General features: G+C 44.2%; 1 protein-coding gene across 2 annotated transcripts in view; it reads right to left on the reverse strand.

Annotated features, from left to right (window-relative positions):
* The window catches only part of NHSL1 (NHS like 1), a 134,684-nt gene extending 123,765 nt beyond the window's left edge, over window positions 1-10,919 (reverse strand). The window contains exon 1 of one of the 2 annotated variants that reach the window (XM_058735431.1): window positions 9,912-10,919. In XM_058735431.1, coding sequence (XP_058591414.1) covers window positions 9,912-10,113 — 202 coding nt within the window. In that variant the 5' untranslated portion in view covers window positions 10,114-10,919. The remainder of the gene's footprint in view (window positions 1-9,911) is intronic. The other variant, XM_058735432.1, reaches the window with a different exon arrangement.
* Between the last annotated feature and the right edge of the window lie 5,916 nt (window positions 10,920-16,835).

The following is a 16,835-nucleotide window of genomic DNA, read 5'->3' on the forward strand; positions in this document are numbered from 1 at the left end:
ACCATTACTTTACCGATTTAGAAGACCGGATTAGAAAACTGTTAGCACAGGGAAGGCAGCATGGAGAAGTATGGAGACTCATTAGCTCCTCTTGCCTTATTGTTTATCCCATCTTCTTCCCTCCTCCAGTATACTGCCACCTTCTCCCATTAGCTACCACTCAGTCCCGCCCCCAACACACTCTTTTTCAAAAGTAGTAGGGCATGAAAATGGCACTTAATGAATGCCTGCTCTAGGGAAGGCCCTGTGTGCAGGGTCATTCCAGGTTACTCACAATTCAAGCCACTTTCTCCTGGAATCTGAGAGAGGCTTGCTCCTCCATGGGGCTCTCCCAAGGCGTTGTTCTCTATCAAGCCTACCTGGCAATAGAAGCTCACAAAACACAAGAATCCATAAGACAAACCCAGATCGTGGGAATGAGTCTAGCAAAGGGTAGTACTGGCCCAGGGGGAGCACTAGCTGGGAACACCGGCTAACAAATCCTTCAAGGGCGACTGTCTCAGACACCTGATAGGCAAGCGCCCACCATGTATCATATATATTTACGTAGCCAAAGTATTGTGCAACCGGCATGGTGATGGGTTCCAGCAAGAGCTAAATAAATAATTGTTGGTGTAATGTCTCTGATGACTAGTCAGTCATCGAATTTCAGCCATAAATGACAGAGAACAATCTGGGATGCCAAATTTGGTGGTACAGAAGAGAAAGGTTTACTAGAGCTGAAGAGGGGCAGACCACAGAGGGGCAGACCACAGATCACTACAACCAGCTTCCAGCCTCCCAGCGTCACACACGCATGGCTCTGTATACAAACAATATGTATGCTGGTTATATGTTAGTTTTCCGATCACATTTATTAAGATAGTGGTCACCATGAACATCATCTTTAATTAGGAAGATTAGACATGCAATGTGAAGACTACCCACATTTCGTAAAGCGAGAAAACACATAACCATAACTACAAAAATCACAGATGCTATGCGACACCAACAAGTAAGTCTTAAATCCCGGGACTTCCCTTAATAAAGAAAGCCTCACACGAAAATCTGTAGCTCCATAACTACCCATAACTCATGTGCCTATATAATTGCTTCCAAGTGCTCAGCACTTTGTCACTTCTCAGGCTCTACACCGCTCAAATCCATTCTGTGTGCCATAACCAAGCAGTTTCCCCTTAACACTGCCTTGACCATATGTTCACACAACAAATACCTACTCTTGCAAAGTGCAAGACACTGGATAAGACAGAGAATACACTTCAAGGAGCTTCAAATTCAGGTAAGGTATGACGCACATGCCTAAAGAGTCTCACAGCAGAGCCTGTACCTTTGAACCCAAAGATACTGGGTCCAAGACCTCAAGATACCCTACGTGCTTTCAACATCCTTTCTCTTCCTGAAGAATTACACTCGATTCCCTGTCTCACCACCTCTGTTTCTCTGCCCGGTTTTCAGTACTCCCTAGTGACCCTTCCTTGCTTATCACGCTATTATTTTATCTGATACTTACGGTATCCAGACAATATTTATTAAACGAGTTTTCTCATGTAACGTGTTATTAATAGTGTCTAGCCATGGCAAGCCCTCATTAGATGCTTATAGGCAGTGGGACTGATCTACACATGACGTTCAATTGAGTATTTTAACCATTTCAGGATTTGACATCAAAACTGTGGTACATATTACCTGAAGGATTATGTCACGGAGATGACAGCTTCCAGTTGGGTTGTCTGAGTTATACAAGTACTCTAAAAGCACTTAGTTCTAGAGGTGGCTCAGTCGGTTAAGTGTCCAGCTTCAGCTCAGGTCATGATCTCATGGTTGGTGAGTTTGAGCCCCATACCAGGCTCTACACAGTCAGATTCACTTCCTTTCCTCTCTGCCCCTTGCCCGCCCTTCAAAAATAAATAAATAAGCTTTTTAGAAAACTCGATTTAAAAACACGTGTTTCTACACTGAGAATTCTACAGAATAGTATATTCTACACTAGTACAACTACCTCTTTTGGCTTAATTGACTATCGACAGCAAAGAGATGGCCAACCTCTTCGACACTATCATTTAGTACAACCGGATCCAACCGGTAAACTGATACAGTATCAATAAAACATACGCTCATTTATTCAATAAATAAGCTGCACCTCCTACCCACACGTATGAGTAGGTATTATCCCATTTTACAAAAAAGAAAACTAGAGTTTAAACAGATGATGTGACTTGTTCCAGGTCACGTTATGAGCAAGTGACAGAACCAGAACTATTAGATTTCCCGACTCAGTGCTCCATGCATCATTCTCTCTTTCCACTAAACTTTACTGAATACCTACTATGTGCCAGGCTTGGGGAAATACTGCTTACCAAAACATACAAAAACCTCTCCTGTCTTAGAGGTTAAGTTCCAGTTTTAGGAGACAGTACCGTTAAATGATAAATAAAATGTTAAATAAATGATAAATAAAATGATAAAAAAAATGTTAAATGATGATAGATAAAGGCAGTTACCCTCGAACAAGAGTTTGAACCATGCAGGTCCGTTTATACACGAATTTTTCCAATAAATACAGTACAGGACTATAAATGTATTTGCTCTTCCTTATAAATTTCTCAGCATTTTCTTTTCTCTAGCTTAGGTAAGAATACAGCATATAATACACAGAATATACAAAATATGTTCATCAATTCTTTAGCTTATCGGTAAGGTTTCCGGTCAATAGCAGCCGTCTTAGTTAGTAGTTAAGTTTTCGGCGAGTCAAGCGTTATATGGGGATTTTTGACTGCATGGGGGTCAGTGCCCATCACCCTTGTCTTGTTCAAAGGTCAACTGTACATAAAGCATATAGTATGTTAGATGGTGGTAAGTGCTTTGGAGAAAAATAGAGATGGGGCTAGAAAGGCTAAGAGGAGGGTAAGATGTGACAACTTTAAACAGGGCCATGGAGATGGCTCTTGAGCAAATATCTGAAAGAGGAGAGGGAGCGGTCAAAGGGGCATAGCTGGTGAAGGGAAGGTCAACCTCATGGCCTGCTCTCAACAGCAAGGGTCCTGATGTGACTCAAAGGTGCCGCTGGAGGAGCCGTGGAGTGAGGGAGGCAGACCGCGGAGGACTTCCCGCACACTGTGGAGACTATCAAACTCGCTGAGAAGGAAAACCACAGAAGGGTTACATGACACGACTTATGGCTGATGTTTTGCAAGATCACTGAGGCTGCTCCATCACGATTAGCCTTCCTTGGGGTCGGGGGAGGCCAGAGACAGGGAGAGCAAGGGTGGAAGCGGAGGAACCGGTCGAGAAAGAACCGCACGAGCATGCTGCTGCCTCGCCGTGTCGGACACGCATCAGCCGGTCTCCTACCTCATCTCTGTTTGCTAAGCCAGCTTCCCCGGGGGTGCAAACACTCGTGATCAAACGTTTCTACAAAGTATTTGATTCACACACAGTTTGAGTGAGTAACAGGAAACGGAAGACTGCCACCAAAATTATGCTCCCCAAAGTGAACCCTCTCTTTTGCAATACCCAAGAAACTTCAGAGTCAGGGGCGCCTGGGTGGCTCAGTCGGTTAAGCGTCTGACTTCGGCTCAGGTCATGACCTCACAGTTCGTGGGTTCGATCCCTGCGTCGGGCTCTGTGCTGACAGCTCGGAGCCTGGACCCTGCTTCGGATTCTGTGTCTCCCTCTCTCTCTGCGCCTCCCCTGCTCATGCTCTGTCTCTGCCTCTCAAAAATAAATAAATGTAAAAAAAAAAAAATTTTTTTAAAGAAACTTCAGAGTTGGGAGCACTTGTGAGGTTACGGTCATCAGTATATTGGACAAAGTGAGCACACAGGGCTACCTATGACCCACCTCCCCCCCCCCCCACCCCCCGCCTTGTTCGGCACGGTGCCCTGTGCAAACAGCACTATTAACAGGGTCCCAGATGAGTTATGTTCACCCGGTCAGCAATCGTTTATTGAGCACTTAGCCTGGGGGATAAAACGGATAAATAAGACTTGGTCTCTGTCCTAAAAGTGTTCAGTCTAGCTAAAGACACAGACACATAAGCTATAAGTACAATCTAGTATATAATAAACATAATTACCGAGGTACGTAGAAGGTGGAGAAATCACACAGAGAAGGGAATAATCAGCTCTACCCTTTGGGAACTAGGGAAGGCTTCACGGAGTTCTAAAGAAAGCAGAGAAGGTCCAGCAGGAAGCCAGCAGGCAGAGGCGGGGACTGGAGCATGGTGGCCCAGGGAGCAGGAGATACACGGTAGGGCTGTGCAAAGAGCAATGCATCCATTTGCTACTGGGGGAGTTAAAAAAGGGCAGGGGAGGGAGGGGAGTGGGGGGGGGGGTGGGGGCAGAGGGCGCAGGGCCCACACTCCATTAAGCAAGATAGGCTTTATTTTGTAGGCAATGGAGTGCAACAGAAGAGTGAGCCAACTATATTTGCATTTGGGGAAGATCACTCTGATTACAGTGTAGACTCAAGACTTACAGATGGCTCAAAGGGGGACCAGAGTGAAGATAACAAGGAGTAGAAGACCACTCAGAAGGCAAGGTGAGAGCAGAGCAGGCCTGAATAGTTTGGATGGACAAGAGGCTGCAGATACAAAAGACCTTGAGGAATTTAAAACTGATAAGACTGGAATTAACAGAAGTGTTTCATAGGAAATAGTGTCATTAAAAAACACTTTATTTAAAACTTTGATAGAAAATATTATGGTTAAACCAAAAACCCTTGAAATTACGTAGAAATATAACACATTCTACAGTAATTGTAAGAGGCTTATAAAAACTAACACTAATTAATGTGTAGCGTCTTTTGAAATTATTTTAAAAAACAGCTGTTTGAAAAGAGCAATTTCAAAAAAGTTTTCAAAACCGAGTAAAGGCATTTCAGTGAAGAAGAACACCGGGTTACAAACTTCCAAATGAATGCTCTGACAATAAGTTAATTCTTTTTTTTTTTTTTTAACATTTTTATTTTTATTTCTGAGAGAGACAGAGCATGAGTGGGGGAGGGGCAGAGAGAGCAAGACACAGAATCTGAAACAGGCTCCAGGCTCTGAGCTGTCAGCACAGGGCCCAACACGGGGCTCGAACTCGAGAACCTCGAGATCATGACCTGAGCTGAAGTCAGACGCTTAACCGACTGAGCCCCCCAGGCGCCCCAAAGTTACTTCTTTTAATACTCTCTTTCTAATAATCTAAGTAAGTGTCTAATTCTCAAAACAAATCAACAAATTTTTAAGACAATAGAGGATATTAGATAAAACACCATTTCAACAGAATTTCACCAATTTAATAACAAATAAGATCATGTTTGCAATAAAACAAGGCAGCAAGACAACAGAGATTCCCAACTTCAAAAGAAAAAATAATCAAAGGTCAATAAAGGGCAGTCTCAGTGAACCAGATAAAATTTTAAGTGGCACTCACTATTCGTCTCTTTCACAGAATGTCAGTTTCAGTAGAAAGAAGGGAAACATTACAGTTACTGCACTGAGAATATTCTGCTCATCTCTTTTATTAAGACACCACGATGAACTCCATTTAGCTATTCTTCCAATGTACCTAGTGACCCTCAAAATAAATATTGCTTATTTATCTAGTTTTACTCTCAAATGCAGGGGGGGCTACTTTAGCAATATTTGCCAATACTTTTTAGGTTTCTTTAATGCTGTGAAGAAAATGTCCTTAAATCCCACAATTTTAAAGATTTTATGATCAAAAATAAATCACAGCTGTTTACATGGAAACAGGATCTTGACCTTGCTGCTTTTGGCCTTTTGTGCCTCCCCCCCCCCCCCCCCCCCCCCCCCACCATTGTGATAGCTGAAATCATTGCTGATCTAATTATGAATAAGGATCCTGTTTTCTGCCAACTATTTTACTAGGGAGGACACTGGGATGAAATTACTTTAAACACAGCCAACTCCCACACTCAACAATTGATTATCTTGTATATGGATTATTCATTACCCCTGATACCTAGCAAGGCTGTTGGTTCTCTGGCTCTTTTTTGTAGTTCCTGGGACGGAAAAAAAAAAAAAAACACTGAAATTCAAATAATTCAAATTGGGTAATGTTACTGGCACATATGATAAAAGTCCTGAAGAGGAGAATGAAACTATGGTTTAAATTGAGGCTTTGCATGTCAATTACCCTCTCTATGCACTGACCTGCCAATACCAGGATCATCAATCACCCCTCTGCCCAGCTGAACAGAGCAGGGGAAACAACAAAACATGCTTTGCTCAGTGAGAGGCTACCCCATTATTATTCCACCTCTTTTGGTTTTATTTGACAAGAGAAGGGTAAGTGAGCAAGATGGGGGAGCACAGAATAAATACTAGTCATTAGTTTCCCTTGAGAACCTTCCGCAGTGCTGGAAACAAAGCAGGAGCTCATTAAGTGTTGTGTGAATCAATGCGAACAGCCAGAAGGCCATGCAAAACATGAAAATGCTCAAGGTAAAGTATCTTTATCTGGACCTTCTCATCTAAGCCATTCATTTTACAGTTTTCACAATTATCCTGCATTTTCTCTTTAATTCCCCATTAGATGTCTTATCTGCTTCTCCATTTAAGAACGGATTCCATGACTTCACAGGCTGGGTGCTATATTTCTTTGTATCCCACATGTAGTAGGAGAAGTTCCTTCAATAAATGCTCTCACAGATCCATGTGAAAAGCTACCTACTGTCTCACCTACAACTGACTTCCACTTTTTTACTACATTGGCATCTATTAAAACAGCTCATGATTCACTAAATTTATACCCAAGAGGATACTGATTCACGCCCTTGATTTTTATGGCTAATTAAGTCAAAACATCTTCTGCTATTATAATAGGTCATATCCCACTAAGAATATAAGAACTGATCACTGCTGTTACTTAATTCATTTTTACCTTCCTGAGTACAAAAGTTTTTAAGTTTTGAAACTTGTCATGGGCTGGAATAAAAGAAAACATGCAGGGGCCTAGTTGGGATTGCTTTGGACATATCAATTATGTATCCTCTGGTTACTTTTTAGACTGGGGAAAAGTAACCTATTGATAGCATCTAATCTTATAATAACATCCTCCAAAAATTTTCCAGGCACTGTAGTTTTATACTAAGTTTCTTGAGTATAAGCGGCAACATTAAACTACAAATGTATAATAGGTTTGTGTACGGAAAGTTACCCATAAGACTAACTGCTTAAGAACTTTATTTTGATGTTAGTAGTAAGCAATCCGGCATGGGCATTCCCTGCAAAAAGAACTTCTGAAATGAAACGTCAAAGAACTGTTTTAGAAAATGAACATACATACAACACACTGACCACACTGACAGGAAGGATTCCGTGGGCTAACTGCGCAAAGGAATGTGACCTGGAGACAGCGGCCAGGGAGCAGGCAGGCACTCTGGCCTTGCGGCAGCTGCTGGATGGAAGGGAGAAAGCCCTAAGGCTGCATAACTGGACACCCCAGCCGCCAGAGGTACCATGGGGTGGGGGGGTGGCGGGGAAGACACAGGACGCTACCCTAAAGCAAGGTTAACTTGTTAAGCTACACTGCCCTACCTCTAGCTGCCACTGCCTGGTGGTGGCGTCTGTCTGTGGGGGAGGGGAGCAGGGAAAGCAGGTTTTTAGAAACCTGTGTAGATTAAAGGGAGTTGGGGAGCAGGCTGAAAGGAAAGCATGTGGTCTGGACAGACAGATAGGAAGTAAAAGAAAGCTGCTATGCAATTCCCATCGGACCACCATGTCTCCACTGCACGTTTATCTGCAACCAAATCCTAGTATGGCCATTGGGCATTCTTAGCACTGATGGAGAATCCTTGCTAGAGTTTTAGCTGTACTGGACGCTGCTAATGGAAAACAACAACAACAACAACAACACACTCTAATCCTGAATAATTTTTCTGAAAGATTTATCCTCCTTTGATCTGGAAGTGTCAACAAATGTCACTTCTGTATTTCTCCGAAGGTAAGGGCTATTTGAAATAAGGGTCAGCAGGTATAACGTGCCCCTGGGACAGCGTGTCAAACTTGGGAGGCAATTTTCTTCTGTAAGCCCAATGTCAGTCAAAAACAGAATAGAATCGTACCCACTATGATCTCTAGGCAGCTCTTTAAGGCTTTCCCCCCAACTCCATATGTCAAAAATGGTAATATTACCCACAGGCGATTATTTCCAAGAACCGAATAAATCTACACCCTGTATTATGCCTCCACTTCTCCTCATGGGGCAACTGTATCCCCAATGACATTAAGGGATAAAGGGCACAATCTTTTGTATCGTTGCAGAAACGAGCCCCCCCTCCCTTTACAAGCCATCCCAGTTCTCCACAAGAACGTCATTATTTTTCACAAGTCAAGTGTACAGTGTTTGCTTCATTTCCCAGCTAAAACGAACACATGCAAATTGACAGTCTCTTTCCCTTTAGTGTTAATTTAGATGGAGCGTCTCCAGTAGAAATCCTGAAGCGACACACTCAAGCGCGTATCATCTTTAACAGAAACATGACAGTGACGGATTTAAAACAGTCACAAAAGAACCCCCTTTGGCAAAGGCCAAGGGGATCAAAACTACACCCTCTGACCACCACAACACGACTGCATCCACCCTCCAAACGTTTTTGCCTCCAACATGACAACCCACCCATTTGCCACAACCACAGCTCGTTCCCGATTTAGAAGAGGAAAGTTCGTGGACTCACTAAACCACACAACTCCGTCCAGAAAGCACAATGCCTTTTTCTCTGCGTGGCACTCATGTCCCATCTGAACTGAAAACCTGCATATGTAGGCTCAGCGTCAGCGGACCACTGCTGACCCCCTCCTTGACATAATAAACAACTGACATCTTCTAAGAGCATTAACTCGTCCCTCCTGTGCCACAGTTTAATAGAGAAGAACAAATGGCTTAACACACAGTATACAGGAGGAAGAGCCGTGTGAAATCCCGGGTCCGTGGAATAGAACCACCGCGCCCATCGGCACATATTTAACTGTGTTTATTCTCTCGGGTTTCAGCAGTTTTGTTTCCTACAAGAAGGGAAAGAACAGGTCGCTGAAAGATTCCAGCGAGGTTCCTTTCGGCACGGGAAGAATGTGATAAACAGGGAAAACACAATCACGCGGAATGTCTGGACTCCTTTGTAATACTTAAATAGCGCCCCCCTACCGGGCTTTGCCACAGCACTGAATGGGGAAACCATTTTAGAGCTTAACAGTTCAGTCTCTACAGTAAACATTCTAAGAGGAAGAACTCAGAAACTCTAAACACAGAACAGGGGTGTGTTAAGAAATACTGAAATATTTCCCTCTCTCCCACTGGGGCTCATATTTTTCTTCACCTTGAGGAAGGCAAAACACGCCAAGCCTCGGCACAGAGACCAAACACGGGTCTGAAAAGGAACTTGAAAGAAATCCAAAAACTCCTTTTGGCCACAGTATCAAGGGCAAGCCCTTCGTGTGTTCCTCTTCCTTGATGTCACTCTAACACCTGTTGGTTGCAAGTGTCATGAACTTCATCAATCTTCTCAAAGGAAGGTGCAAGCAGACCATTCCTGACTCCCAGAGTTTTGTCAGCATACTGTTTCAGAAAAGAGCTCCGTGAGGGTGGTTTTACCATTGAACTTTTCACAAAAGTCACCTGAGTGTGCGGATCTGCGGAGGGGAAAGAGTGCTGAAGACAAAAGGCGGCTATTGCGCCCTTCTCGGGAGGACACCGTCTCAAGCTGAATCTAGCTGGAAGAGCGCTTTTATTTTAGACATGGAAACAATCAATGTGAATGACACCGAATTCCAAAACGAAAACAAACAAAAAGTCCTAAGGGGGCCAAAAATCACGAAGGGGAATCAGCGATAGAAAAAGAATTCTACATTGCAAACTTCTAAGAATTTAACAAAAACAAACAAACAAAAAACAGCAAATCACCTTTTCTGGGCTGGGTTCTGTAATTCCAGTTTTCATCATCTGCTTCCACCTGCTGCCCACAAACCGAGAGCTCTCCATCACTGCGGAACAGCCTCTTTGTCTGCCTGGACAAGGAGGAGAAATTTATCCAACTCACAGCACGTGAGAGAGACCCTGAATTTGACTTGAGTCTGAAAGAACCTGAAGAGCCTTCCTTTTTCATCTTCTTGCACACCAAGCTCGACTACAGACAAAGGACAGCCCCGCAAACCAGACGCTGGGTTTTACAACTGTTCCGTGTCCTTTAAACGAACCTGCTCCTTCCCACTAATTCAGACAGCGCTGGGAGTCAGGCACGGCGTGATGCGGCAAGACTGCTTGCTCCTATGTCACCCAATTACGAAGAAAAGGAAAATGAGGGGTTAGGAAACAAAAAGAAAAGAAAGAAAAAAAAAATTTTTTTTTTTTTTTTTATCCTAGCCACATTGCGGCACTTGGTTTGGTGTAACTTGAAAAATGAAGCAACGCGTTCATTTCAGGAACACTCGTCAGGACTTGGAGAACGGAACCAAGGCACTCCGATTCTTTGGTGGATACCTAGCATCCCATACTGTAATCCTGCTCCTCTCCCAGGCATCCTTCCCCGCACAGGAAGGGAGCAGCCGTCTGATGCAGACGGAGGGAACTCCTCGGGCTGGAGAACGAGGTTCGGGGGTCAACCCGGGCGCCCCGTTTAAACTTCGCCCACACAGGTGTCCCAGGAGAAATCAAAGAGTTCGGCTCCCTTGTCGCAGCGCAGCACCGAATCATACAGCGCCCACTTGCCCTCTTTCCCCGCCTGTGAACCGCTCAGGATCCACAGGACTCCACAAACAATAAACCAGGCTGCGTGGCTACTGCTTGGATCACAGAGTAAGCGCTCCTGGGAAAGGCGATAGGCTTCCCGGACACTGAAGGCACCTCATTGGAGACAGAAAACCCCGCCTCCTCTCCACAGTCAATACTTCAGTGGCAGCTCAAACTTCTGAACTCCAGCAAAGCTACGGAAATGCAAGTCTGTGCAGAATACAGACTTCTGGAAATTTAAAAAAGAAGAAGAATTCATGATTTATCATCAGACCACACTTAGGAAGGTAGGATCTTGAGAAGGGGGGTTAGAAGAACATACAGTTTTATAAACATCCAGCACTCTTTGGCTGAGTTAGGGATGTGATCATCTAAGAAAACGTACTCCCAAAGAGAATTACACTGAGTCTGCGATTCCTTCTTTCCCAGCTTTCAACAAAGGTGAAATGCAGCCATTCTTGCACCTGTTGCTGTCCCTGCTGTCTTCCACCAGCAGCCAGAGTGTGGGGTGAGACCAAGGACCCTCTTCTGCCTCCCCACTGGCAGCCCCTGGGGTCATTCCTCTCCAGCTTTGAAAGATCATGCTATCGTGAAGAACCATCATCTGAGAGCTATGTTAACAGCATTTGGCTGCAGGCTCTAGCCTGGAGACTCATAAAACCATTAATTATGACAAGCAAAATATCTAGAGCCACGTGTTGGAATGCACTGGGTGCAGCATTTCACCCAAAGCCAACATAATTCCATGGTCCTAGGGGCACTAAAAGTCCCTATCGCTTTGCATCACAGAGACTTGGGTCAGGCATCCCCTCCCCCAAGTGTTATTCCCAGTAAGCTAATAAGCAACAAGGAGAGGCCTGGGTCCATCTCACTTTCCTTTACTGGGCACTGAGCAAACATATTAAAACTAATACCTTGCAACAGAAAATAAACTTTGACTAAAAAATTATAAAGGCAGATTTTGCATCATATGTCTACTGCAGCCCACCGAGATTTTAAGAAAAACGCTCTGCAAGTTTATAAGCTCTGTAAGTTTACAAGGACTGAGACATTTGTAGAAGAAAAACACAGAGCTGCTATGAAGCGTGTCTCGGATGGACAGCTCACACTACCAAGAAAACCACAAGACTGAACACGTACTGGGGGACTGAAGGGCAAAGCTACAAAACAGTCCAGGTAATTAACAGATTTGGAATCAGTTTAATTTTCTTTTCCTTTAATGTTTACTTTTGAGAGACAGACAGAATGCGAGCAGGGGAGGGGCAGAGAGAGATGGAGACACAGAATCCCAGACAGGCTCCAGGCTCTGAGCTGTCAGCACAGAGCCTGACGCTGGGCTGGAAACCCATGGACCGTGAGGTCATGACCTGAGCCAAAGTCAGATGCTTAACTGACTGAGCCACCCAGGTGCCCTGTGGAATCAGTTTAAAAGCTAAAAGCGTCCTCAAGAGTTTATGTAGTTTTCTGTTTTGTTTTTAAGTTTATTTACTTTGAAAGAGAGAGAGCACAGGAGGGTTGTGGGGGGGGGGGGAGAGAGAGAAAGAGAGAGAGAGAGAGAGAGAGAGAGAGAGAGAGGGAATCCCAAGGAGGCTCTGCACTGCCAGCACGGAGCCCGATGCAGGGCTCGAACTCGTGAACCTGTGAGATCATGACCTGAGCAGAAATCAAGAGTCAGTTGCTTAACCAACTGAGCCACCCAGGTGTCCCAAGGGCTCATGTAGTTTAAATCCCTCGATTCCCAGATGGAGAAATTCAGGTGTACACAAGGTATATGACATACATAATATCACACAGAGGGGTCAGGAATGGGACCAGGTCATGTCAGACACCACTGGATTCAAAGGTTTGCCACTTACTGGGAGTGCTGGCTACATCACCAAGCATTCTGAGCTATTAAACTGGAATGATACCTCTACTTTGATCCGTTTCATAAGGGTAAAAATGATAATAATTATGCATAGCACCAGTCAGTGCCTATTCAAGTTCAAACATCAAATAAGTCTTTCAGAGTCAAAGACACTTTTGAGAATCTCAAAATATAAAATAAAAAGTAAAAAAAAAAAAAAAAAAAAAAAGACCATTGTGCCGGAAAATATACAAACATCCCGAATGTTGCCTTCCATTCCAGAGATTCATAGGAATCCCTGACATCCATGTATGCACTCTCTAAGGATCTATGGACCTTCCCCCCAAAAAGAATACAATTGTCTCCTCCCTGATGTCTACATCCTAGAGATATATATATTTTTAAGTTTATTTATTCATTTTGAGAGAGAGAGTGAGAGCACGAGCAAGGGAGGGACAGAGAGAATGGAGAGAGAATCCCAAGTGAGCTCCACGCTGCCAGCACAAGCCCCAACGCAGGGCTCGATCTCAAGAACCTTGAGATGATGACCTGAGCAGAAATCCAGTAGGATGCTTAAGCAACTGAGTCACACGGGTGCCCCTACAGCTGCATTTTTAATTCAGAGATACCTGAAGCTCTGAAATAAACCTTGTGCTATTTTTCCCCTTCATAAGTACTGCTGAATGCTTTTCCAACCCACCTTCCTTGGAGTATGCACACATGCACACAATAGCAGGGATGAAATGGTGCCTTTGGTAACTGCTGTGTTTTCCTCCAGTGCCTCCTATCCTTACACACATCTGAGAGCAAGCTCATGAGAGGGGCTGGAGGAATATTCACTGCTAAGTAGCCAGAAAGGTACATTCAAGGACTAGACTCATGACTCTCCTTCAAAGTAAGCACACACTTATGCTGGACTTCCAATCTAACATATTCCCCGTTATTCACAAGACCTGTGGATACGTCTGCACAAAAATTCTCCATCGACTAGCTATTCCATGTTTCTGTTATATTGGCCCTTGACTATTAATATCTTCACTTATGTAAAAGGAGGTCAAATAATTTACTTACTTTTACAACCGGATCAGAGTTCCTCTATGGCCGAGATAGAACATAATAGTTTAAATTAGCTTTGGAGGAAACCTTTAGATTTTCACTATCCTTATTAGATATGTACTCCCATTAACTTAGAAAATCGCTAAGCGGGCTGCTTGCAAAGCTATTTCATTCATTCAAACTGTATTTATTCAGTAACTACAACGAACCACACATTTTAATTATCTGGACCCCAGAGCCATACAAATCTACCGCTCAGGGTCATGGCTACTTTGCAATGGGCACTTCATGTACATTACTGCTGATCACAACGACCCTGCAGTGGAAAATCTCTTTTAGAGTCGAACCCGTTTCTTCAAACATCATCTTCAGGGTAATAGAACGTCTTAATTTAACATTTTTTCCCATGAAAATCTACAATAGAATAAATACACTCTTCTCAGACCTTGGACAGACCTGCTGCACACATTCTGTCCGCATCCCTCGCTGTGCAGCGTTTTTTTCATCTCCCCTCTCCTGTCAGGCTGACAAACCGAAACTTCTGCTGTCATCGCATGTGCCAATAACTGCTCCCTTCCTACCGCTTTGCCACTGCCGGGCTTCAGGAATTATCGAGGAATCAGATAAAGAATCTTGCTTAAATTATGTGTTTAGTGGGAGTTGATAAGCACCCATGGAATGGAATACGTAGCTCTTGTACAAGGCCTTTGTCCCGGCTGCCTCCTGGCCAGCACCCTTGCCCTTGTACTGGAGAGGGAGATGTCCCAGGGTTGCAGTGGAGGGGGGGGGGGCAGGGGGAAGAACAGCCCCTGGATAACAGCCCCCAGGCGGATCTAATACAGGCTTCTGATTCAGTGCCTCTTTTATATGAAGTTCTTAACACTTGACAGTGAGAAATTCATCCATCACTAATGACAAAGGGATAAGAAATTATATTATTTCTGGAATGATTTAAGTCATACATTACCCCCCAAAAAAGTTACCTATAAAAACTGGGAGGCACCAGCCTATATTACTAAAGGAAGCTCTGGGATCATCCTCTTTGGGAATTCCTAAGTCAAATATCCATTAATTTGGAAAGATTTATTTATGTTTCTACCAAGAGTCACATGGATAGATTGAATACATTTGGAAAGTCCTTGCCAAGAGACACAATATTTCATGTTTCAATATATACTGACATCCTTAAAAAGGAGCTTAGCTCAAATGGAAGTCTTTGATTTAGTAAAAATTGTTAAACATGACAAGACATAGGATTAGACAAACCCCTCAGCCCGCTCAGGCGTGTAATTGCCTCCTTTGCCATCTGTGTAAAATGCCAGCCAAGGGTAGGAATTAATTTCAAGTGCCATCAGTTTTTTGGCCTCAGAGGCCACAAATGAGCAACATGACTTTTAACTTCCATGTGTACCTTTCCCTGACTTTTAACTTCCATGTATCTTTCCCTGCCCTGACCCCACCCTTCAAACCCAGAAGGAAGAAGGGGAGAGGCAGAACTGCCCCGAAGGAGCTGGTGAGGCTGGGGTTGGGGGCGTAGGGGGCACCGAGAGCAGGCGGTGCACACAGACAGAGGTGAGGGAAAAGCATGCACAATGGCGAGAAGAGTCACGGTGAACTGGGTCCTGTTCTGAAGCAGCCCTGACCGGCCAGGGGCACTGAAGTCAGCACCTGATCAGATTACCACATGAACCACCCAGACAACCCACAGGGACCTTTAGCGTCCAGGACGGGGTACAGTAGGTTTTCCAACCGTCAGCTCTTGTAAATAATTTAAGAGTCGATTTAAATGCAAACTTTCTACGAGGTAATTTGTACACGCTAATAAGGAAAGCTTATCTCAACATCGAGAAGTGAACGATTTGAGCCAGACGGTTTATAACGAAAAAAAACAAAAAGAAAAACCACATTGCCCCCAGGGCCACGGCTAGCCAACTCCCACAGAACACTAAATCCTCCCTGTCACCCACCGCCCATCCCCTAAGGAATTAAATTGATTTACTCAAGAAGGAAGTCACGGAAGACAAAATCAGGCCTATGTTCAGGGTTCCCTCACCTACCACTGCTCCGATATTTAAAAGCGAGAAAATTACAGTGTTTTCATCAGGCTCTAGCTTTAAAAGACAGAGTAGGTAGGTTCCTTTCAGTGAAATGAGCGGTGTTATTTCCCTTAAATAGAAAGATTAAAGGCAGACATTTGTAATTATGGATCATCACGAGCCTCAATCCCACCTTTCAACGTCTTCATATCTGAAAGGGACTCCTGAAATGGTCTGACGCTGGAAGGCTTCGCCTCAGTGCTCCCGTGGGATCACTTGATATGGGAGCAATATGGCAGCACAATACTGCTGTCAGCCCCCTGGGGCGGGCCCACCGCAAGGGGATAAAAGCTGCCCTTGGTAGAGAAGCCATCGCTGATTGATGGGTACCATGGAGTGTCGGAGGCTTGGTTGGCAGATGATTACCAAGAATGGAACTCTTGTCCTAGCCCTAACCAAGAAAATGTCTCCATCCAAAGGGTTCAGATGAAAAGGCCCCCTAAAACTAAGTACTGACTTTGAGACTCTTCTCATAGAAGAACAAGGAGAAACTACTCTGAGACTGAAATAAAATTCCAAATTTAAAAAAAAAAAAAAAATTGGGGGGCGCCTGGGTGGCTCAGTCAGTTAAGCAGCCAGCTCGTCTCAGTCATGATCTCACGGTTCAGGGGTTCGAGCCCCACGTCAGGCTCTGTGCTAACAGCTCAGAGCCTGGAGCCTGCTCCAGATTCTGTGTCTCCCTCTCTCTCTACTCCTCCCCTGCTTGCACTCTGTCTCTCTCCGTCTCAAAACTACATTAAAAAAAAAAAAAAAAAAAAAATTTTTTTTTTTTTTTTTTTTTTTTTTAATTTGGGGGTGGGGGACACGCGCCTGGGTGGTTCAGTCGGTTAAGCATCCGACTTCAGTTCAGGTCATGATCTTGTGGTTTGCGTGTTCCAGCCCCGCGTCAGGCTCTGTGCTGATGGCTCAGAACCTGGAGCCTGCTTCGGATTCTGTCTCCCTCTCTCTCTCTGCCCCTCCCCCGCTTTCTCTCTCTTTCTCTCTCTCTCCCTCAAAAATTAAAAAAAAGTTTTTAATCACGATCTCCTTTGTGCTTCATGCCACTCCTATGGCCTCTCCAGTGATCCGCGTAATTATTATTTTTTCTACCTACTCAAACAT

This window comes from Neofelis nebulosa, chromosome 6 (assembly GCF_028018385.1).
Source record: "Neofelis nebulosa isolate mNeoNeb1 chromosome 6, mNeoNeb1.pri, whole genome shotgun sequence".
Lineage (NCBI taxonomy): Eukaryota > Metazoa > Chordata > Mammalia > Carnivora > Felidae > Neofelis > Neofelis nebulosa.